At 43.5% G+C, this 25,344-nt stretch overlaps 1 protein-coding gene across 1 annotated transcript in view; it reads left to right on the forward strand.

Moving 5' to 3' along the window:
- LOC145409375 (dolichyl-diphosphooligosaccharide--protein glycosyltransferase subunit 1) overlaps nucleotides 1-25,344 on the forward strand; it is a 332,958-nt gene that overhangs the window by 99,707 nt on the left and 207,907 nt on the right. Inside the window, exon 5 of the mRNA XM_080279850.1 lies at nucleotides 5,803-6,005. Coding sequence (XP_080135976.1) covers nucleotides 5,803-6,005 — 203 coding nt within the window. The remainder of the gene's footprint in view (nucleotides 1-5,802; nucleotides 6,006-25,344) is intronic.

The following is a 25,344-nucleotide window of genomic DNA, read 5'->3' on the forward strand; positions in this document are numbered from 1 at the left end:
TGAGCTGAGTGAGTTCTTTGATCTCAATGTGGGACTGAAACAGGGTTGTGTGATGTCTCCATGGCTGTTTAATATATACATGGATGGGGTTGTAAAGGAGGTGCAAGGTAGGGCAGTGGATGTGGGGGTGGCTCTAATGAATGAGGGTGAGATTTGGAAGCTCCCGGTGTTGCTGTTTGCTGATGATACAGTACTGTTGAGTGAAGATGAATGGGAGTTGCAAGGTTTGGTGAAAGAATTTGGGACAGTGTGTAGGAGGAATCTGAAAGTTAATATAAACAAAAGTAAATTTATGGTGTTTGAGAGGAATGAAGTCACAGAGTGTGCAGTGAGGGTGGATGGTGAGGATATGGAAAATGTGAGTGCATTCAAGTACTTGGGTAGTGTGATGAGTAATGATGGAACTTTGGGGGATGAAGTGCATGAAAGGGTACAGCAGGGAAGGAAGGTTGTTGGTACACTGAAAGCAGTGATGAGAAATAGGGAGGTGAGTATGGAAGTTAAGAAGTCACTGCATGATAGTATTGTGATCCCTACCCTGACGTATGGAATTGAGGCATGGACCTTGCAAGAGCGGAACAAGTCAAGAGTGGGAGCAGTGGAAATGAGTTACTTGAGAGGAGCATGTGGAGTGACGTGGAGGGACAGGTTGACGAATGAAGAAGTGAAGGAATGCTGTGGGGCGGATGTGGATGTGGTTGAGAAGATTAGGAGAAATACACTGAGGTGGTTTGGACATGTGAAGAGAATGGAGAATGAAAGACTGACTAAGAGGGTGTATGTAGATGAGGTGGAGGGAGGGAGAGGGAGAGGTAGACCGAGGATGAGGTGGAGGGATGGAGTTGAGAGGTATATGAGGGAGGGGGGGGGTGAGTTGGGGGGAGGGTAGTCAAATGGTGGGTGACAGAGCGATTTGGAGGCGTTTTGTCTGCGGCCACCCTTTGCGGGATTAGGGCGTCGGGCTATAGATAGATAGATAGATAGATCACTTGTATGGGTCTTGGGTTCCTTATACATGAGTCCAGGAACGCATCCCTATTTTTCCCGTTAAACCTTAATTTCGCTTTACGATATTTCGGTTTACGATTGCCTTTCTAGGAACGCATACCAATCGTAAAACGAGGGAGACCTGTATACCCTCGTTGAGCTGGTCTAAACCGGTTTGCTGCCTGTCTGTCTGTTTGTCTGTCTGTCTGTCTGTCTGTGTCTGTCTGTCTGTTTGTGTCTGTCTGTTTGTGTCTGTCTGTCTGTCTGTCTCTCTCTCTCTCTCTCTCTCTCTCTCTCTCTCTCTCTCTCTCTCTCTCTCTCGTAAATAATGTGAAGTAATACTCACCCAAATCGCACTGAAATCATATGAGGGTTGCTGAAAGTGTTATATTATATTGAGAATTATTGGGACAAAATACAAATGATTTAATGATATTTATCCGATAATCAGTGAAGTGTTGGTGTGATGGTTGCAGAGAAATGGGTGGAATATGTTATGAATGTTATGAGAGTAAGTGATAGGATATTGGTAGTGAAAATTCTATTCAGTAGAAAGATAGCTGCAATTATACAGTATTGGCATGCACTTCACATGCAGGATTGGAAGAAGCAGAGAAGGATAGATTTTGGGATGATTTAATACGTGTAGTAGGTGGTATGTGGGATGATGAGATAGTGGTTTTGGGAGGGGACTTAAATGGTCATGTAGGTGAAGCAGCACAAGGTTATGAAGGAGTACATGGGGGATGTGTGTGTGTAGTATAAGGAACTCGGAAGGAGAAAGGATACTCGAGTTTGGGGAGGCAACGGACATGATTGTGTGCAACACATATTTTAGGAAAAGAGAGAGTAGGTTAATTACGTATGAGTCTGGGGGAAATAGCAGTCAGATAGATTATTTTCTGGTTAGGAGGGCTGATAGGAGGTTAGTGAGGGATGTTAAAGTTATAGGAAGTGAGGAGTGTGTGCAGCATCACAAACTATTGATTTGTGATATGGTGCTTAAAGAACGAGTGATGAAAAAGAGGACTTGTGTACCTGGGAGGAAAATATGGAAGCTGAAAAACCAAGTAGTAAGGGATGCCTTCTATAGCGAGATGAGGAGAGTGGTGGCAGAATAGGGAGCTGTAGACAGAGGTGTTAATGAACAGTTCAGAGCCCTCAAGAACAGTCTCTTGAGAGTTACTGATATAACATGCGGTTGGACAAGAGGACCATCAAGATATAAAGTAACTTAGTGGTGGGATGAGGGTGTAGAAGCTGCAGTTAAGGAGAAAAGAAGGCTCTTCCGGGAATGGAAGAAGGGTGGTAGTAAGGAGGAATACTTGGCTGCTAAGCTTAGGGCTAGAAGAGAGGTATACAGGGCGAAGTCTGAATCACAGAGACTTTTACTTGATAACCTAAATCATGGAGAAAGGAAAAATATGATATTTAAGGTGGCAGATCAGATGAAGAGGGATAATCAGGATATAGGTGAGCAGTGTGTGAAGGATGATGAAGGAAGCGTAGTGGTGAACAGTGAGGATATTAAAGATGCATGGAGAGAGCATTATAGCCAGTTGTTGAATGAGGAGTTTTGTACAGGGAAAGTTTGGAGCCAGCAGATCCAGTGTTTGGCCCCTGGTCTTTGATTGATCCTGCTACTGTGAGTGAGGCAATAGGCAGGATGCAGGTGGGGAAGGCAGCAGGTGTGTCTGGGTTGACTGCCGAAATGTTGAAGGCCTCAGGAGATACAGGGGTGAGGTTAGTCACTGACCTGGTACATATGATTGAGTGTGTTGTCCCAGATGATTGACTGAAGTGTATTATGAATGTGTATAAAGGGAAGGGTGATACCCTGGAAAGAGGAAATTATAGAGATATAAAGCTTTTAGATCAGATAATGAAGGTAATGGAGAGAGTTTTAGAAGGTATGATTAAAAGTGAATATTGATGAGATGCAGTTTGGGTTTATGCCAGGTAGGGGGACCACTGATGCCATATTCATTGTTTGACAGCTTCAGGAATAAAATATTGGGAAGAAAAGGGATCCGTATGTTGTTTTTGTTGATTTGGAAAAGGCCTTTGACAGAGTCCCTAGAGAGGTGGTGAAGTGGGCAATGAGAAAGCTTGGCTTGGAAGAGTGGCTGGTTAGGGTGGTTATGGCTATGTATGTGGGTGCTCGCACCCAGGTAAGAGTGAATGGAGATTTGAGTGATGAGTTTTCTGTGACTGTTGGTGTGCATCAGGGGTCAGTTTTGAGTCCCATGTTGTTTATCATGGTACTTGAAGCCCTCTCACATCACTTTAGAAACGGACTCCTGTGGGAGATGTTGTATGCTGATGATTTGGTGTTGATTGCAGAAACCGAAAGGGGGGCGGAGGAAAGGTTTAGGAAGTGGAGAGATGGTATGGGGCACAGGGGCTTAAGGGTAAATGCAGATAAAGCAAAAGTGATGATATCTAGGATTGATGACGGTACTGTCAAAGACGAGGGAGAGTGGCCATGTACAGTTTGCCACAAGGGCATGGGAAGTAATTCCATCTTGTGCAGTGTTTGTGATAAAAGGGTGCACAAGAGATGTAGTGTTATCAGAGGTAGACTGCGAGATAATGCTGATTTTATGTGTACGGCATGACGGGGAGAGCAGGTGGAGATTGTCAGGCGTGAAAGGATTGAACTTGCTGGTGAATCTTTTGAATGTGTGGAAGAGTTTTGTTATTTGGGAGACATGTTGTGTGCTGGAGGTGGGGCTGGAGCTAGCTCTGTGTCTAGGGTGAGAAGTGGTTGGAAGGAGTTCAGGGAGCTCTTGCCTCTTCTGACATTGAGAGGACTTTCCTTATGTGCGAAGGGGTCTTTGTATGCAGCATGTGTTAGGAGTGTAATGCTGTATGGTAGTGAGACCTGGGCAGTAAAGGAGGAGGATATTCGGCAGTTCAGACGTACAGAAATGACAATGATTAGGTGGATCTGTAGTGCATCCCTCCGTGCAAGAGCTGTGGGAGCTGGGTTTACGATGGGAGAGTTGAGAGGTAGGATGGGACTGGAGTGTCTTGGTGTTGTGATGAGGAGAGGTAAATTGAGATGGTTTGGAGATGTGGAGAGGATGGGGGATGATAATTGGGTGAGGAAGGTGAGTAGTGTTAATATTGGGTGTGGGGTTATCAGGGGTAGACCAAGTAAGACATGGGACGAGGTCATTAAGTGTGACCTCAGGGTTAAGGGACTGAACAGGGAGGCTGCAGTGGATCGTGCAGCATGGAGAGCCGCCATTCGGTGACGAAGGTCGATGCATGCAAGCATGTTGGAGCCTTTAAGAATGAAACGAAACGAAAACGAAACGCGTTAGCTAGCGAATATTTTTGTGATTGCAAACTGTGCAGCAATGCTATGAAATGACTCATGTCATTATATCAGTAGGTTTATAAAAGTAAGTGATGATAAAAATCATTGATGAAGTTTAATGAAGTTTTTAATGATTTGCCTCACATCGCTATTGTTTCGCTAAAGTCTAGCTTAAACACTGTGGAATATCGTAATAAAATCATTCGAGACTGCCTAGAATTTTTTTTTTTTTTTTTTAATTATCATTATCATTGTAGTTACTGTCATGAGTTAACATGGTAGTGACCCTATTTTGTATGGGAAAAATCTTGTAGTTTAGCAGAAATTTCCATCTTGCTGGGCTATTTCCCACGTCAGACGATCAAAACACACCTTGTTTTCTCGCAAATCGTTCTCTTGGCTGGGAGTACCAATGAACTTGCAGTTTGTTGCAAATGATAGTAGAAGGATTGAAGTTTGTCTGACAAAAATTTTAGCTCTTAAGATTAAGGATTAGTGAGTTAAAACAGAAGTTGAAAACACACCATTTTTCTCATATTTCTCTACACTGAGCACATTCAGTAGGTTGTTGTCATGGCCACTGCAGCCAAAGGGTTAAGGCATCTACAGCAGCCTAGATTTGGCTGATCTGCATCATGGAGAGCTCTCCCTGTGTTTTTGGTGTTGCTAGCATCAGTGCAACCTCCTCTTGTCTCACCTCCTGTAATGCGTCCATGATAGTGGCTGCAGTAATCACATCTTTTGTTTTTGTGGCTTCACCAGCATTGTTAATTTCAGACATTGTGGATATTAAGAGACAGCTCGCACTATTTGGAAATTGTGCTACTTGATCACTTGCTAATTGTGACCAAGGTTTATAATATAAACCATGGATATTATCCAGACCTTGGATATTATCCAGACACATAAGGTGTATTTTGGTACTCATTTTTAGTCTTCATTATGTCTTTTTAAGGAAATAACTTTCTGGAATGTAACCTTCACTTAAAGCAACTCTTACATAACACGGTAAAGTTTGGAAATGTAGCTATCTAGTGTTAAATGAGTAATTGCAGTATGTTATTCAGTGTCTCAAGGCTCTTAAAATTATCTGTTATATTGTTCTTGTAGAGTATGTCACCCTTTTTTTTAACATAGTAGTCAATGAAGTGACCATCTGATGTATGGCCAGATAATCTTGTAAGAAAAATCAAACCTATATGTAGATGGTCTTGCTTTTGAGGTGTAGTTAGGATTTCATAGCCTTGAGTGTGTTGTGTGAAATATTGTGTTGGCCATTTCATTGGGCGTGCTGTGGATAATTCTCCTCTTTTGTGTCTTCTGTTTTCTTTTTTTCTGGATCCTGTCTCATCCCATCCCTATTGAGGGAAAGGGGTTTAGGATGGTGAATATGTTAAAATAAATAAATTAAGTACCTTTCAGTTGAGAAAAGTAAGGATGATGATGATGATGATGATGATGATGATGATTTTCCTGTTTTTTCACCACAGGTCTTTCAAAACCATCATCCCTGCCTCGGCCAAAGATGTTTACTATCGGGATGAGATTGGCAACATTTCAACATCACACATGAGAATTCAAGAAGATGCAGTAGAATTGGACTTAAGGCCCAGATTCCCCCTATTTGGAGGCTGGAAGACCCATTACAAGATTGGATATAATGTGCCATCGTATGAATACCTCTATAGTTCTGGTAAGTTATTGTGTCATTATTATTATTTATCATCATTCACCTTGCTATTTTAACACAGACAATCCGTCAACAAAATCCCCAACAAAAAGATCTCTGGGCGTGCCTAGTTGGACTGGCTGGTTTCATGTAGTCCACTGGGTTCATGTCTATAATGCAAAGGTTCCTTCATTTTGGAAGGTAGAACATTTTAAGACTGGGTATAATGTGCCTACTTATGAACACCACAACCACATGCTTAAACTCGTGGAGCCCAAGGATGTTTATTTTATTCTTACCATCCCCCGAAGGCACCATTTGACTCAGCTTTGCATCAGCCGTTTGTGGATTGGTATATAAGATGAATACCCAGGGTGACACCTATGGGAGGTAACTGGTTATAGGGATGTTGCACTGGCTTTGTATCCCAGGATAATGGATGAATAATTCACCACAGACTCAGATTTAAGTTAGGGAAATGACGCTTTGGCTAAGTGCCTCATGCTTCAGCCCCTTTACCATTACCATTTACCTGTTAATTATAATCAGCATAGGACTGGAGCTGTTAGATACAGTCCTGCACTATCTGATGAGAGGCCTTTTGTAATTAATAAAATGCACAGCCTAAAGTAAGGAAGTTTCGCTGGGTAGCACTGGTGTTTTGGATTTGTTTTCCAAGTTGTTCTTACAAGTATAAGGTATTAATACTTGCTTTTAGTAATAATTTGAGTTTCTGCATGTCAGAAGTTTTATTTTGGCCATATACTTCTACCATATAGATAGTTAGAAATGCACTGTTTATGCAGTTTCCGTGATGGGGGGGGGTGTTCCTGCATGGCTCCTATATGGTTACTACATCACACGTTGTTGTTGCCTCTAAAATATGTCTACAAAATCATTGTAAACAGTAAGTTTTTTTTTTTTTTTTTTTTTAATGCATCTCCTTAGTGGTTAGAAATGTGGAAATTGCTGGCCTTGGGTCATAATTTGCAGTTCCATTCCCATTTAGAGTCATAATTAACAGCAGCTGTAACTAATCTTCTGTTTATGGAAGACTTTGACATAGATGACCACAGCTCTGATTTCAAGACTGTGATGCATCACAGCTCATTCTGTAATCATGCTTTGAGGGCAGGTGACATGAAAACACTGCACAAGCTTGTTGAACACAAATCCCCGCCTCGACTTCTTGAGCAGCTCGTACAGCATGGCAGTGACAGAATCACTTTCTGAAAATTGTCACGCTCCATAGATGGTGAACAAACACACTGTGTCTTTTGCATATTCTTGTACACATCCTTCCCTCCAAATTTCAACCACCAAGTTTGACCTAAAATTGGAGTGATTTATGTAGGGTACATTTAATTACACATACGTTTACTAGCAACGGAATTTTGGTACCTGCATTTATAGTTAAGATGGTTATTTAACATACATACTTCATCTAATCTTGTTTTGCCCCATGAGGAGCGTAGGAGCCTGGGACAAGGCAAGCTGGTCCTGACATTTAAGGTGAGAGTGACCAGCCTCACTCATCCTTGAGTGGCATTATGTGAGCAATAAACCCCAACCACCCATTGGATATAAACCTGCCCGGGTTCAATCCGGTTAGAGCTCCTTAATTGCCCACTAAACTGCCAGGCGCCATGGTTTGGTTATATGGTCACTACCCAGTGCAGTAAATGTTTTCCTGGTGTACAGGAAGCCATTTGGCTTGTCACTCAATGTAGAGTCACCCCATAGACAGAAGGAAGAGGAAAAAAAGAAAGGAAAAAAAGAACATAAGAGGAAGGAAGGAAAGAAGGATGGAAGAGAGGAAAGGGCAACCATCCGAGAGCAGCACTACATAGAGTGAGTGGATGGTGAGCACCCCCACTTAACACCAGTGGATATTTATTATGGATATTATTTATTTATGAGTAAGCTTTTGTTGATAATATTGATACTGTGAATATATACTGTGGATATTTATGCACAAACATGGAATGAAGCCTGAACATTCAAATACACATACATATGTTAGCCATGGGATATACGTACACCCGAGGATATTTCCGAGTATACATCTGCCTGCCAGTTTGGACCTTTATGTGTGAGACAACCATTAGTGAAGCAGTAGCCAGACACTCAAATGTCTGGTACCACTGTGTGGGAGGAGAGAGGTTAAGGGAAGAGGAAGGCTGGGGGAAGTGAAAGTTCCTACCTTTTCCCCCATCCTTCTCACACAGTTACCAGATAGATGAATGTTGGCTACTGCATCGCTACCACGTGTCTCACATTTACTATTTCGGAGTGGTGAACGAGTGTATAACACGGAACTTTCTTCGGGCGTACCTGCAGTAATCAGCTCTGGAGTTGCTTGCAATGGCGGCATTGAGCATGTCCTATACATTTTTATCTTGTTCACCATGGAGACACTCCTCCATGAAATGGTAACCAGTGAGAATGACTTCACTGTGAATCTCCTTAAATTTCCAGCCAGATCTTTTTACCAAACTGTGTGATGTTTTCCTGTTGCTATTGATGAAATCTGTAGGTGGATCTGTTTTTGAGCATCAAACTGAACCAAACAAGAATAACAAATGTGGAGAAAATGGCTGAGAAGAATGCCTAGGAATTAAAACAGGTATGGGCAATAATTAGCGAATTACAAAAGACGAACCTGAGAACAGGAGAGGAAGATAAAAGAGCCGAGAAATAGGTTAGAGAGCATCTGCTCATGTAGTGTTGATCAGGAGAGAAAGGTGTCTGAATTAAAAGTGGTTAATGAAACAGTCACAAGTGAAACAAAATAGCTTAAATGGGAAAATAAGAGGCTGGAGGAGGAAAGGGACAAGATGAAATGTAAACTTGAGTATGAATCTAAAACTAAGATGCATGAGGAACGTATCAGGGAAATCCAAGAACATCATAAGAGATGGAAGAGAACTCAACAGAAAGATAAAAAAAAAAGTCATAAGGAGATTTTCGAACCGAAAAAGGAAGACCAGGAAAAAGTGGAGAAGTAAGTGGTGATGGTATTGAAAAGTAAAGAATCACTTGTCAGAGTTGCAGCAGACAAGAAAAAATGCGTGATTATTTCAGGTTTGAAAGAAAAACCTGTGTCAATGAGGTTAGAAAGAAAAAGGGAAGAACTGAGAAGGGCAAAGGAAATGGCATCTGTAGTTGTGGAAGGAAAGGACGAAGCCCAGGAGGAGATCGAAGAAGTGTTTAGGCCGGGAAAATATGTGGAGGGAGGGACAGAGCCACTCAAAGTACAATTTCAGTCTCAGGTTACAGTAAGTGAAGTAATCAAGACTCGGTAATTAGCAGATAAGGAAGGATTAAAAAATATCTTTATAAGGAGAGATGCAAATGAGGAAGAGAGAGCTAAAATAAAGGAAGTTGTTAAGGAAGTGAAGGAAAAAATGACCAGAGAAAGGAGGAAGAGAAGACAGAGTTCTATTGGAGAGTTTTGGATCAGAAATTGAGGAAGTGGTACTGAAGGAGCGAGGGAGAGAGAAGGACAGAATAAAAAGCAATGCAAAAAGATTGAAAGTGGCATAGGCTAATGTAGATGGTCTAATCTCAAGAAGGCTAGAAATAGACGATTTCTTGAGGGTAAATGAGCCAGACATTATGTGCATCTTAGAGAACAAGCTAAGAGAGAATATTAGAATCTAAATGGGGAATGGGAAAAACCAAATATGGAGAAGAGATAGAATAGAAAAAATTGCTGGAGGATTAATGATAGCAGTGAAAAACAACCTGAATGTGGGTAGTGTGGCACTGGGAGAAGGTATGTCTGAAGTGATAAGTATGGTAATAGAAACCAGAGGGAAAGGAATAGACATCGCAGTAGCATATGTTCCCCCCAAGACAAGGGCGTGGAATGAGGAGGAATATCAGGAGATGTTGTCGGATATGGTTAGATACCTACAGAAAGTGATTGAGAAAAGTAGCAACATAATCATGATGGGGGACTTCGATTGTAAAGAGGTAAATTGGGAAGAGTACAACTCAGAAAGTAGTGAAGATTCGTGGGGGAGTACTGTATACTATTAAATATGTCAGTGGGTAATGTAATGACCCAGTGGGTCAAAGAAGAGACAAGATTAAGGGGGATGACACACCAGGAAGACCAGATTAAGTCTAATCAAAGAACTTGATGCAATTGAATCTCTTGAAATATCTGGGTCTTATAGGAAAAAGTGATCATGTAGTGATAGAGTTCCTAACAACAGAAGGAATTGGACAAGAGATGAACTATACAGGCATCGAAGATACAACATTGGGAAAGCAAACTTTGCAGAATTGAGAAAATTTTTTGAAGAAGCAGACTGGGGAGAATTCTGGGAAGTGAGAGATACAGAAGAAGTGGGATATCTTTCTAGCCTTCTATAATACGGGTGTGGAAAAGTACGTGCCAAAAGTAATTGGGAAAGAGAACTGGAGAAATGACTGGTTCAACAAAAGGTGTATGATAGCAAAAAAAGAAAGGGAGCATGTAACAAATGGAGAAAGAGAGGCAATGACAGAACAGAGGAAGATTATAAAAGAGCTAGAAATGTGTATACAAGAAATACGTAGAGAGGAAGAAAGAAACTTCGAAAAAGGTATAGTTGACAAATGTAAGGAAGAACCTATGTTGTTTTACAGGTTTATTAATGGCAAATTGAAACAAAGGGAAGGAATCAATAAGCTGAAAGTAGAAGGAAATGTCTATAAAGATGCAGTTATGCTTGCTGAAATATTGAACAAATGCTTCCAGTCAGTCATCACTAGAGAAAGTGATTTTGTGGAGGAGGAGTGAGTGACTAGAATTGTAGTGTTAAGAGATGTGAAGGTTGAAGTGCAAGAAGTATACAAGTTACAGGAAACTCAAGATGTGAGGAAGGCCTCTGGACCAGACGGGATCTCTAAGTGGATACTAAAGATATGCAGAGAACAAATGGCGGATAAGATTCGTGGTTTAATTGTGTGTTCTCTGGAAGAAGGGAAAGTGCCTTGGGAATGGAAGAGATCCAGTTTGGTACTAATTTATAAGGGAGGGAACAAGGTGGTATCTCTGAATTACAGACCAGTGTCACTGACCAGCATGATTGCAAAACTGTGTGAGAGAATCCTGAAAGACAGATGGATAAAATATCTGGAAGAGATGGACATTTTGACAGGAAGTCAGTTTGGATTCAGAAGTGGAAAGTCGTGTGTTTCTAAATTGTTGAACTTCTACTCGAGCGTTAGACGTGCTACAGGAGAGAGGGAGTTGGGTGGATTGTGTGTATTTAGATTTGGAGAGAGCCTTTGACAAGGTACCCCACAAGTGACTGATGTGGAAATTGGAACACAGGAGGACTGAAGGGGAACCTCTTAGAGTGGATGAGTGACCTCTTGAGAGACAGACAAATGAGGACAGTAATAAAAGACAGCATGTGTGGATGGAGGGACGTAACAAGTGGAGTCCCACAGGGCTCTGTGTTAGCACCCATAATATTCCTAATTTATGTAAACGATATGGTAGATGGAATGACCAGTTATGCAAGTCTGCTGACGATGTGAAGATCATGAGGAGAGTAGAAGTTGAAGAAGACTGTAAAATGCTGCAGGAGGACCTGGATAGGATTCATGATTGGAGTCAGATGTGGGAAATGAAATTCAGTGCAAAAATATGTAAACTATTGGAAATTGGTAAAAGTACCAAGAGACCATCACTAAATTATTTGATGGGTAATGAACCAATCACAAAAGTGAGAAGAGAAGGATTTGGGAGTGCTGGTCCAGGATAATTTGTCACTTGAAAAACACATTAACAAAATAGTTAGAGAGACATATAATCTCTTGACTAACAAAGGAATAACATTTCGTTACATGGATGAGATGTTGAAAAACTTGATAGTGGCCATGTTGGAATATGAGGCAGTAGTGTGGTCCCCAGATAAAGAGGGATAAACAAAATTGAGAGAATACAAAGAACAGCAATGAAGATGGTCCCTAGGCTGGCAGATCTGTGGTACAGGGAATGGCTGGAAAAGCTAGACCTGCCTTCCTAGGAAAAAAGGAGAGAGAAGGGCGATATGATTGCAGTGTTCAGGGCCTGGATGGAAATAGAAAAAATTGACATAGAAGCAGTGGCGTAGCGTGGGAGGGGCCACAAGGGTGGTTGCCCCGGGCGCAAAATTTCATATACAGTAATTATGTATCTCTCTCTCTTTCTCTCTCTCTCTCTCTCTCTCTACACACACACACACATATATATATATATATATATATATATATATATATATATATATATATATATATAATAAAGTAATACTCATCATCATTATCATCATCCGGACCTCCTTTCCCACCATAGGGCAGGGTGAGAAGTAGCAGTGTCCAGACAGCCCAAATTTGCCCAATCCAATGGGCCACGCTTCCATTCACACATCATTTAAGCCTCCACAATCCTGGCTCTATTGGATACGCCAAAACATTCATCACGTTCTGTAGCTTCACTTAAACATATCCAATAGAGTCAAAGTAGTGATGATAAATAAATAATAGCGCCCCCCCCCTCCATACAGAAAACCTCCCAATGTTCGAACATTCTACAGTTTTTCAACATGACGGGGCGAATAAACGTTGCCACGTAACATTTACATTATTTTTCTCGCTAATTACAACCCTACTGTCTTCGTGTAATCCTTATCGGTGAATTACATAATGGCTCTTAATAGCGTGATTTCCCGTTTGAAGATACCGGAACTGAAATGTTCTATAACTTGCATAAAAAACCATAATTTCACCGAGTTACAAGGGCTCCTGGATAGCCTCGCTCCTCCCCTACCTGCCTCCCCTATCTGCCTCGTCTCCGTGATGTGTGACACTGACATGTTGTGTAATTTTTAAAGTCCACTTCACGCCTAAAGTATACCTTAAAATGCATATGTGTATAGAAGATTTTCTACTCAGAATGACATGTTCTTTCACCTCTACAAATATTTGCAGAAAATAGTGTTACAAATTGTATTTATGAAACATGCTGTGGCCTTCATTATTTGTCCATGTGGTGACAATCCGATCGCTAAATTAATCCATTTATCTAGCTATCTATAGCCCGACGCCCTAATCCCGAAAAGGGTGGCCACAGACAAAACGCCTCCAAGTTGCTCTGTCACCCACTATTTGACTGCCCTCCCCCCCAGCTCACTCTCCCTTCCCTCATATACCTCTCAACTCCATCCCTCCACCTCATTCTCGGTCTTCCCCTCCCTCTCCCTCCCTCCACTTCACCTACATACACCCTCCGAGTCTTTCATTCTCCATTCTCTCTACATGTCCAAACCACCTCAGTGTGTTTCTCCTAATTTTCTCAACCACACCCACATCCACCCCACAATGTTCCATCACTTCTTCATTTGTCAACCTGTCCCTCCATGTCACTCCACATGCTCCTCTCAAGTAACTCATTTCCACTGCTCTCACTCTTGACTTGTTTCCCTCCAGCAAGGTCCATGCCTCGCTTCCATACGCCAGGGTAGGGATCACAATACTATCATGCAGTGACTTCTTACCTTCCATACTCACCTCCCTTTTTCTCATCACTGCTTTCAGTGAAGCAACAACCTTCCTTCCCTGCTGTATCATTTCATGCACTTCATCCCCCAAACTTCCATCCTTACTCATCACACTACCCAAGTATTTGAATGCACTCACATTCTTCACACCCTCACCATCCTACCTCACTGTACATTCTGTGACTTCATCCCTCTCAAACACAATAACTTTACTCTTGCTTACATTAACTTTCAGATTCCTCTTCCTATACACTGTCTCAAATTCATTCACCAAACCTTGCAACTCCCATTCATCTTCACTCAACAATACTGTATCATCAGCAAACAGCAACACCGGAATCTTCCACATCCCACCCTCATTCATTAGAGCCACCCCTACATCCACTGCCCTACCTTGCACCTCCTTTACAACCCCATACATGTATATATTAAACAGCCCTGGAGACATCACACAACCCAGTTTTAGTCTCACATTTAGATCAAAGAACTCATTCAGCTCACCATCCACTCGCACCGTCGCCCTAGCTCCTTCGTACATACTCTTCACAGCACTCAACAATTTCCCCTCCACTCCATATGTTCTTAATTCCATCTACATACCTTGCCTATCTATTCTGTCATATGCTTTCTCCAAGTCCATGAAGGCAGCATACACTGTCTTTTCCTTCTCTAGATACTTCTCCACTAAACATCTTAGAACAAATATCTGATCTGCACACCCTTTTCCCTTCCTAAATCCTCCATGTTCTTCTCCAACTAGCTCCTCTGTTATATGCCTAACCCTATCAGTGAGTATTCTACCATACATTTTTCCAGTCACACTAAAAAGGCAAATACTCATATGGTTACAACATACTTCTCTCTCCCCTTTTCCTTTGTATAATGGAACAATTATACTCTATTTCCAGTCCTCTGGAACCCTTCCCTCTTCCCAAGCCAATCTAGACAACTTTCATATCCACTCCCCAGCAATCTCACCCCCATACTTCAGCATTTCACCACACACTCCATCAATTCCTGGGGCCTTTCCCATCTTGATCTTCTTCATTGCTTCCATTACTTCTGCCCTACTGATCTCTTCCTCCCTCCTCTCATCTCCTCTTCTCGCAGCCATTCCCCAACCACTTATACTCACACTGCTGTCACTTTCTCCATTCAACAAATCCTCAGAGTGCTCCTTCCATCTCCTCAATTTCTCTCTCTTCTCCACCAACAATCTATTATTCTCATCTTTCACTCCCCTACTATTTCCCCTTTCACACTGTCTTACTTTCTTTACCTCCTTCCAAAACAATTTCTTACTGTCCCTCCATTTCACACTCAGATTCCTCCCAAACTCTTCATCCACTTTCTTCTCACTCTCCTTCACCAATCACTTCACCTCCCTACTCCTGGTCACATATACCTCTCTCTTCTCTCTCTCATCTTCTCCCCTACCTCTGCTCACTAGGAATTCACTATATGCCTCCTTCTTTTGTTCCACAGCTCGTTTCACCTCGTCATTCCACCATGCTGTCCCTTGCACACTCCTGCATCTCCTCCTTACTCCACAAACCATCTAACACGCTGCGCCTATCTGTTCCGTGAATATCTTACATACATCATACATCCCTTCCATCTGCTCTAGCTCATACCTTCCCAGTTTTTCTTCCACTATGCTCTTATACTCTGGCTCTGCCATTTTCTCACTATCTTGCAACTTCTCCACTCTTCTCACAGGAGCTGTTTCCTCCTGTCTTCCCTTTCGTCTCTTCACCCATTTTCTTTGCAGCCTTACCTTGGCCATCACTAAGTGATGGTCTGAGATTCCATTCCCCCACCCTCTCAACACTCTTGCATCCAACACTTGTCTTCTCATTCGCTCGTCCACACACATGTAAAATTAAGATCCGTCGAAATCTCAAAATACCGTCGCCTCCCGCCAATTTAATGTTGCAACACCAGCACAGAGTAAAACATGATGCTGTAGCCAGTGTGTGCGTGTGGCGATAAGAGTTCGATCGTTAGGTGAATTTTGTTGTTCTGGCGTGTCGACAGGTTAGTTTTTTTTTTTTTTTTCTGTTAATTGTTTTGCTGACGCAGTAGTCATTTCTTATTTGTTCTTCTGTTTCAACTATGCTATATATATATATATATATATATATATATATACAGTACAATCCCAGTTAACCGGGTGGCTTGGGGAATTTACCTTCCCGGTTACAGATTTTTCCCGTATTTCTGATTTTCAAGTCAAATCTATACAAAGGCTATCACAGCAGTAAATACAGTTCAGGTACTCACCAGTCACATTAGGGGTTACACTAAGAGATTCCGCCTGAAAAACTGCCATGTAAACACACACCATGATCATAACGCACGTGTGCAATGTCTAGCAATTTGCAGTACTGCAAATTGCACCAGTCCATTGTTTACCGAATTACTATATTCATTATATGCACTGTACTCATAAAAATAGAAAAATAAAATAAAGAAATAAAAGCTTGAACATTTATTAGTGAACTGATGATGTGTTAAGACTGCACTGTAGAATTATCACGACACCTGTGCCCCCACATGAGTTTGTTTATGTTTCTGACCCCGACTGTTCTTCTTCTTCCCTACCTGACTTCCATCACTCCACCCCTCACCCGCCACTCAGCTGTTTTGCGGAAAAAAAAATAAATGATGTACGTATGAAATGCAGGCATTATTTATTTATTTTTCTTCCAACAGAGTAAACTTTCATTCCTATTAACATTTATATTCAAGCATTAGTGTTTTATAATGTTCGCCTTTTTCAAGTCTGTTGCATATGTCCAGCTTCTGTTTCAAGCTAAGCACGATACGTTTACGTTTAGTTTGCACTTTAGGCATTTTGGAGTGTACAAATTACCGTCTATCAGAGGAACACAATAGCAAGAGAGCTTGTTTACTGTCTGGTGGCAAAAAGCAGACTGGTGATTTTTGGAGGGTGTGGAGGATGACTGAATTCAAGTAGGGGAAAGAGGGGGAGAGGAGGGGTGGTTAAGAGGATTTGCTAGGGATTTACATTAGCCGGAAATGCTTTCACCTCGCTTTGTCTGACTTCACCCAGCCTCGCGTGACACAATCAAACGGCGGTTTGGCGGTCCATTCAAATTGGCGCACAGTTATAACTTACTGACATTTTTACCAGCCCTTGAATTTTCCCGTTTTTCTGAGTATTCCGTTTGTCTGGATACCGGATAGCTGGGATTGTACTGTATATATATATATATATATATATATATATATATTCGATTTTATTATGGTTTAAACATTTACGAAAGTGAAGAAATGGTTATAAAATGAAGCATTTTCTTAAAATACATTTGCTAGCGGGGTAAGTGGTTCAATACTGGACTAGTGGAAGGGACTCAGGGAGTGCTAATGGTCTACGGGTTAGGGGGCGTAATACTTTCCTTGCCCTGGGCGCTGGCAACCCACGCTACGCCACTGCATAGAAGATCTGTTTGTGTGGGCTGGAAGAGTAACAAGAGGACATGGAATGAAACTGAAGAAGCCAAGTTGCTTGAAGGATATCAAGAAATATAGTTTTCCATATAGATGCATGGACCTATGGAATAGCCTGGACAAAGAGGTCTTCCAGTCTGAAAACTTAAACGAGTTCAAAGCAAAATTTGACATCGAGAATCAGAGATGGGACCCCTCGAGCTTACCTCATTTCCTATATGTCACAACTAGGTAAATACACATAGAAGCTTCTTCGCTACCTTCAGGAAATAGTTTCTCCTTCATCACATTCAGACAAGCCAGTGCTTGTTCATATTTGATCAACAAGTCAGGCAGAGTGATCAGACTGGACTAGGCTTCTTTCTGTATAGCCTCAAACCGCCACGGAATGTCTGCTGCCGGAGCTATCTTTTTCTGGTTTAGAGACTGTTCATCCCATGCCTTAAGAAAACCTCAAGCCTGTTGCTTTTCCTTTCTCTTGATGCCAGATTTGTCAGTGAGATCTTGTCAGTGCTGATGCATTATGAGAAGATCCCTCAGAACAGCTTTCACTGGGTTCAGGAGGTGCTCAGCAAAGCATATTTCATGGTGACTTGGCAGCTTGTATGCAGTCTGGTAGGTTGACTTAATGACCTGCTCAAGATTCCCTTCTCAGTAATGAGAGGCACAACAGTATGATGCCACTCCTGTAATGTCAGCCTTCCAGTCCCAGAACTCAGCACTGTTGTCCAGTTCTTCAAAGGCCAAGTCACTTCAGTGTTCTACACACAAAAATGTAAGAAAGCCTTGTCCCAGGTGATCTCTCAGCTTCTTCCACAGCCCACCTTTGGAACCAGTGTTTGCTGCCACACCATCATTGGTCAGGCCAGTGAGTTTTTCTTTGAGCATCTGCAACAAGTCATGCTAATAGAACATGCTAATGATGTTGGAGAGTCATGCTAATAATGTTGGAAAATAAGAGAGAAAAAAATAAAGGAGCTCAGCAACCAGAACAGTAACAAAAACGACATGAAGAAGGGCCGTTGAAAAGGCTATCCCAATCACATCATCGTTAACATTGTCCGTCAAGAGTATTGTCTGTCAAAACATCAGCGATTCTCTGTCAAAACAATTCTCACCTTGGACGATTCTGCGTCATTCATACATTATTATCATGCATAACCAATGTTTATTTAATTGTCCCTGGACCATCTGATGGTTGGATTGTATACAATGCTCCTGCTTCTTCTCTGCCGAGTTTTAACATTGTATACAATGCTCCTGCTTCTTATTTACTGAGTTTTAACACCTTCACTCACCTAAAGTTTTCTGTAAGTTTGTGTGACTTCGTTCTCGTTTTTAAAGGCTCCAACATGCTTGCATGTGTTGGCCTTGGTCACCTAATGGCGGCTCTCCATGCTGCACGATCCATTGCAGCCTCCCTGTTCAGTCCCTTAACCCTGAGGTCACACTTAATGACCTCGTCCCATGTCTTTCTCGGTCTACCCCTCATAATCCCACCTCCAATATTAACACTTCTCACCTTCCTCACCCAATTATCATCCCCCATCCTCTCCACATGTCCAAACCATCTCAATCTACCTCTCCTCATCACAACACCAATACACTCCAGTCCCATCCTACCTCTCAACTCTTCCATCGTAAACTCAGCCCCTCCAGGCCTTGGACGTAGGGACACACTGCACATCCACCTAGTCATTGTCATTTCTGTACGTCTGAGCCGGCGAATATCTTCCTCCTTCACTGCCCAGGTCTCACTACCATACAGCATTACACTCCTAACACATGCTGCATACAAAGACCCCTTAGCACGTAGGGAGAGTCCTCTCAATGTCAGTAGAGGCAAGAGCTCCCTGAACTCCCTCCAACCACTTCTCACCCTAGCCACAGAGCTAGCTCCAGTCCCACCTCCAGCACACAACATGTCTCCCAAATAACAAAACTCTTCCACACACTCAAGAGATTCACCAGCAAGTTCAATCCTTTCACGTCTGACAATCTCCACCTGCTCACCCCGACACGCCTTACACATAAAATCAGCATTATCTCGCAGTCTACCTCTGATACCACTACATCTCTTATGCACCCATTTATCACACACACCGCACAAGATGGAATTACTTCCCACGCCCTTGTGGCAAACTGCACATGGCCACTCTCCCTCGTCTTTGACAGTACCGCCACCAACCCTAGATATCATCACTTCTGTTTTATCTGCATTTACCCTTAAACCCTTTTGCCCCATACCATCTCTCCACTTCCTAAACCCTTCCTCCGCCTCCCTTTCGTTCTCTGCAATCAACACCAAATCATCTGCATACAACAACTCCCACGGGAGTCCTTTCTAAAGTCACGTGAAAGGGCTTCAAGTACTGTACCATGATAAACAACATGGGACTCAAGACTGTCCCCTGATGCACACCAACATTCACGGAAAACTCATCACTCAAATCTCCATTCACTCTTACCTGGGTGTGAGCACCCACATACATAGCCATAACCACCCTAACCAGCCACTCCTCCAGGCCAAGCTTTCTCATTGCCCACTTCACCACCTCTCTAGGGACTCCGTCAAAGGCCTTTTCCAAATCAACAAAAACAAAATAAAGATCCCTTCTCCTACCAAAATATTTTTCCTGAAGCTGTCGAACAATGAATATGGCATCAGTGGTCCCCCTACCTGGCATAAACCCAAACTGCATCTCATCAATATTCACTCTTTCTCTAATCATACCTTCTAAAACTATCTCCATTTCCTTCATTATCTGATCTAAAAGCTGTTTACCTCTATAATTTCCTCTTTCCAGAGGATCACCCTTCCCTTTATACACATTTACAGTTACACTCTTCAGCCAAGCATCTGGGACAACACACTCATAAATAATCCTATTTATCAGGTCAGTGACTAAACTCACCCCTATATCGCCTGAGGCCTTCAGCATTTCGGCAGTCAACCCAGACACACCTGCTGCCTTCCCCACCCTCATCCTGCCTGTTGCCTCTGACGTGATCAGAGAAAATACAGCAAGGGCAGCCGGGGCTCATGCACAAAGGAAAACATTCCCGTGGATTTTATGAGTTACATACTATAGGATAAGCTAATAAAAATGCAAAACTGATGAGTAAAAAGTACAGTGAACGTATGGAAATGCAGTGAGAATAATGTTTCCACAGTGAAAATAACTTCCTAACACCCTGCCGCAATACTTTGCCTGCATCATGCAAGACCTATGCATATGTCTGTATGCAGAATTTCATGAGCTTTCACATGGCATCTTCCTAATTTTGATACGACCAATAGTTTTCGAGTAAATCGCCAAAAATCACCCGCACACCCTTCCCTGCCCCACCAAAGCTGAGAGAAAGCCGACTGTTTGAAAGTGTTGGCCTTGAAATAGACACCCTCCCCTATGACACAGGAAAGACTGACGCACTTCATGCTAAAACTTACCTTTTTTTTAAATATTTTTGCCTAAAATTGCCAAATTGGCATCCCTTCAGGCCAACACTGAGAAATGCATCATAGTGCGTCATCGGTTCCTCTTCAGCCAAACACCATTTTAACTTGTTTCGCGTCATCATGCGCGAGGAGGTTAATACAAGTCGGAGATTGCATTCTCCAGTGACCTTGACTGGGTACAAGTGAGGGGCACTGGTTTTAGGCTTAAGTTAGCTTCTTTTACAACTGTTAGGCCATTTAGATTGGCTTTAAACTTATTTTTGGACTCATTTGATTGGGTTTAGGACTTGGTTGGGGAGGGAAACCTAAGGCTGAAAAACGGATCCCTATACTTTACATGGTAAATCTACCCCAAGATACAATACTCCGCCTAGCGATGGATTTTTACTTAACCAATTGCATTGTTAAACCGGGGTATGCCTGTACCAAATACAGTTATACCCCAAAATGTGATACCCCTAGATGCGATACCTCAGCTTAGCGATGGGGGTAGAAATACCACCATACCCTGCTTGATGATGGCCGCGCCCCAGTTTAACGATGGGCCCTCCGAGGTTTTGCCCACGGTCAATGGACCAAACTTTTTAATCATGCGTGTTCCCACGGCCAGCTGAGCCCGCTTACTTCCTAGGATGCACAGAAATGCTCACGCAGCCCCCACTTCCATCGCTTACCCCGCGCTCACCCATGTTGTTGTTCTCGCACTGGCCATCTCTGAGTGAGGAACTCTTAGGCTCACCCACTCTGCATCATGTTGGATCACCAACGTTATGCAAGCAGCTACCTTAGTGCATCGTAACTGTGTACAAGCAATGCCGTGAGTAGAGCAGTGATACTAATGTGTGGAGTGCGATTTTGTGTGAATTTTGGCCTAAATAAGTGTGATCACGTCTGGTAAGGACACTGCACATGGTAGTGCTAATGGTGGTGCTAGCGGAGACCCAGTGGGGTGGTAAGCGGCCCGTGTTATTAGTGCTGACGATGTTCCTGCGAATTATGCTCATAAAACAAACTGTATCATGTCTGGTAAGGGCACTGCACATGGTAGTGCTAATGGTAGTGGTAGTGGAGACTCCAGTTGGGGTGGTAAGCGGCCTGTAGTGTTGGTGCTGACGATGTTCCTGCGAATTGTGCTCATAAAACAAACTGTGTCTCTGGAAGTGAAGTTAGATGTTCTTTAGTGCCATGACAAAGGTGAGGGTGTGTGTGTTGTTGCCTCGGGTCTCCAACTGGCCATTCAACTGTCTCCACCATTATCAGGAAGGGAGAGCCCATTAAGGCTGTCGCTGGGGAGGTTGCAGCCTTATCCGCCTCCTGTATCACCCACCATAGAGAGCCTGCGATGGAGGAGCTGGAGCGGATGCTGTGCACGTGGGTGGAGGACCAGAGCAGGAGGAAGGCACCCATGAGTCAGGCTATCATTTGCGCCAAGGCTTTCTCCCTATGGGAGGAAATAAAGTTGAGGTGGAATCTTGATACAAACATTTAAGGGTAGCCATGGGTGGTTTGACCGCTTCAAGAGCCGGGCAAGCTTGCATCATGCGAAGATGTACGGTGAGGCAGAGATTTCGGATACGGTGGCAACAGCAGTGTTTCCTGACGAGCTGAAGCGCATCATCGCGGAGGGTGGCTACAGTGCGAAGCAGGTTTTGAATTTTGACTAGACTGGTCTCTTTTGGAAGAGAATGTCCTCAAAGACATTCTTTGCAACAGAGGAAAAGTCCACTCCAGGGTTCAAGACCTCAAAGGACTGGCTTACACTGCATCAGGGGGACAACACTGAGGGCAACCACAAGTTGAAGCTGCTGCTGGTCTACCAGTCTGAGAACCCCAGGGCTCTGGTGGGGTATATGAAGGAGATTTAGGGGTGATTTGGAAGTCAAGCAAGAAAGCCTGCCTGACTTCCAACAGCTGTTCTTCCTATATTCACTCCTACCTCCCTTGTGTCCTCGAGAGGTATGCCTCCAGGGAGAATTTAGCCAACAGATTTCTCATGGTGGTAGACAACACGCCTAGCCATCCTTCCACGATGAAGGACTGGGCGACGAACATAGAAGTGGTTTTCCTGTCCCCCAGGACCATGTCGTTATTGCAACCCATGGACCAAGGGGTGATCGCGAGGCATATTACCTCCACCGCACTATGCAGCAGTTGGTGAAGGCCTTTGACAGCGACAAGACGACGACAGTGCAAACATTCTGGTAAGGCTGTGATATACACCACGCCATAGAGAACATCACTGCTGCATGGTGGGAAGTTAGCCAGCCCACCATGAACGGTGTGTGGCGGAAGCTATGGCCGGAGTGCGTTCACTCCTTCACCGGCTTCCCTGAGGGAGTGCTAGCTCTGCCAGTGCAACGTGTGCGGCAGGAAATTGTTCAACTGTTGCAAAGGGCAGGCTTTGGGAAGATTGACAAGGAGGATGTGGAGGAGGTCCAGGAAAGTCACAGGGAGGTGCTCGGCAATGAGGAGCTCCTCAATATGGAGATTCAGCGGGTTCACCGGGAGGCACTGGAGGAGGAGGTCGTCCCTGAAGTGCGAGCACTCAGTAAGAAAATTCTGAGGGAGATGGTGACCAAGGTGGATGAAGTCATTGTGCTTATGCGCACACACGACCCTCTCTCAGGACGAAGCAGGGACACAGCTAATCGGCTGGAGGAGGGGATGAAGTTGTACAGGATGATGCTGGAGGAAAAGACGAGGACGGCCAGGCAGACTACAGTCACTGCCTTCATCAAACAGGCCCCCACCACGCCATCGGCTCACAGAGGATCTCTCCAGCCCTTGACCAGCAGAGCATCTCCCCAGCCCTGAACCAGCAGAGCATCTCTGTAGCCATCAATGAGCGGAGACACACCCAGGGCCTCCTCCCATCAAGGACATGCTTGGTCCCTAGTGCTGGTCCATACCTCCAGCTGATCCCTGTCTCCCATGTCACCTGCGTTTCCACTACGGCACCCCTGCCACTCCATCACTGCCTTCCTCGCCCCAGCCTCCATCTCCCCCACCACTTCGGTCACTGCCTTTGTCTCCTTCGCCACAACGTGAGCCACTGCATCTGTCTCCCTCGCTACCACATCAGTCATTGCAGTGTTCTCCCTCACCATGTCCTCTGTCATCTCATTGCACTCCATCGCCATCCCCAGAGCCATTGCATCGCACTCCATCACCACCCCCAGAGCCATAGCATTGCACCCCATCGCCACCGCCTGAATCATCGCATCGCACCCCATCACCACCCCCAGAGCCAATGCATCAGTCTCCTGCTACCACAACCCCACCTCACCAGGCTTCACCCCCCCCCCCTCCCCCCAGAGATGGGGTTTGAGGGCTTTGAGGAGGATGAGTGAGTGCTAGGGATCAGCACTTGGAGGAGATAGCAAGGATGACGTCCAGGACTGGACATGGACTTACAAGAAGTAAGTGATGGGTGGTGTGTGATATTTTTTTTACCAATTATTATGATTTTCAGATTTTATTTGTTGGTTTTAGTGAGTTATTTACAGGTGTTAGGCTTAGGTTAGCTACTTTTACAGCTGTTAGGCCATTTAGATTGGCTTTAAACTTTTGGGGGGCCTCATTTGGGTGGGTTTAGGACTTGAGGGGGGAAACCCAAGGCTGAAAAACTCATCCCTATACTTTACATGTTAAATCTCCCCCGCTATACGATAACCCACTTAGCGATGGGTTTTTACCCAACCAATTGCATTGTTAATCCAGGGTATACTTGTACTGATTGTAAAAATGCAAATAAAATGAGAGTATCTGGCAACCCTGTAATCAGCTTCAAGGATGCTTGGTGGCCTTCGCCTCCCTCTTCCTCAATAAACGCATGTGTAGCGGTCAGGGACGAACAACAAACAGCAGAGTGTGTGACGATGTTGGGAAAAGCAACTAATTGTGCTATGTTCTCTAATGGTCAGAAACCCACCTCAGACAAAGGAAGTAGGCTGGAAAGGGATAAGAAAAAAATTACTGAGTATTAAAGAAAAGGATAAAATTTTGGATAAACTTGATTCGGGGTTAGGGCCAAGTGCTGTTGGAAAATTATTTAAGATCAACGAATCTACAGTCAGAAACATAAGGTTGGGTGTGTTGCAAGAAGGTCATACCTCAGAGATGCATGTGGTAGCTCAGTGATCGCAGTGGCACATATAGTACACCCAGCAGTAAGATGACGGTCACAGCAGAACATTGTCTGAGGAGGTATGTTGACCACAAAAGTGAACATAAAGTGTACACTTCCTCGGACTAGACAAGGTGGAAGGCGAAAGAAATTTACAAAGCTGTTGCATTCAAGATAAACATTAAAAATCCATCCCTGTTCAGTGCAAGTGTTGGTTGGTTTGCCCGTGTCAAAAAACAGCATTTACTCAAAAGTGCTTATGCACTTGGAGAATCTGCAGAGGCAGACACAACAGCAGCAGAAGAACTTACTGGTGTGTAGAAGCTAATAATTGATGATGGTGGGTACGACCTTCAGCAAGTGTTTAATGTAGATGAAACTTGTTTTTACTGTTTTGGAAACAAAACCCAAATCAACTGTAGTTAACCAAGAAAAAAATCCAAGGGACATAAACCTAATAAACAGCGATTCAGCATGCTCTTTACTATAAATGCGGCTGGAGATTGCAGATTGAAACCCCTCGTCATCTACAACGCGGCATGTCCTGTCTCCTACTGCAACTCCAACATGAAAAAACTAAACGTACATTGAGTGGCTAACAATAAGGGATGGATGACCTCAGCAGTATGCTTGGACAAGTTTGACACCATGTTCATTCCTGAAAGAGAATCCTACTGCAGACGCAACAACCCAGCATTCAAGTTGCTGTTGCTGCTTGATAATGCTCCATGTCATCCACACGTTCTAAGGGGATGCCATCCAAAT

The sequence above is a fragment of the Coenobita brevimanus genome, chromosome 80, assembly GCF_032717465.1.
Source record: "Coenobita brevimanus isolate Jiangsu-jjx chromosome 80, ASM3271746v2, whole genome shotgun sequence".
Classification (NCBI taxonomy): Eukaryota; Metazoa; Arthropoda; class Malacostraca; order Decapoda; family Coenobitidae; genus Coenobita; species Coenobita brevimanus.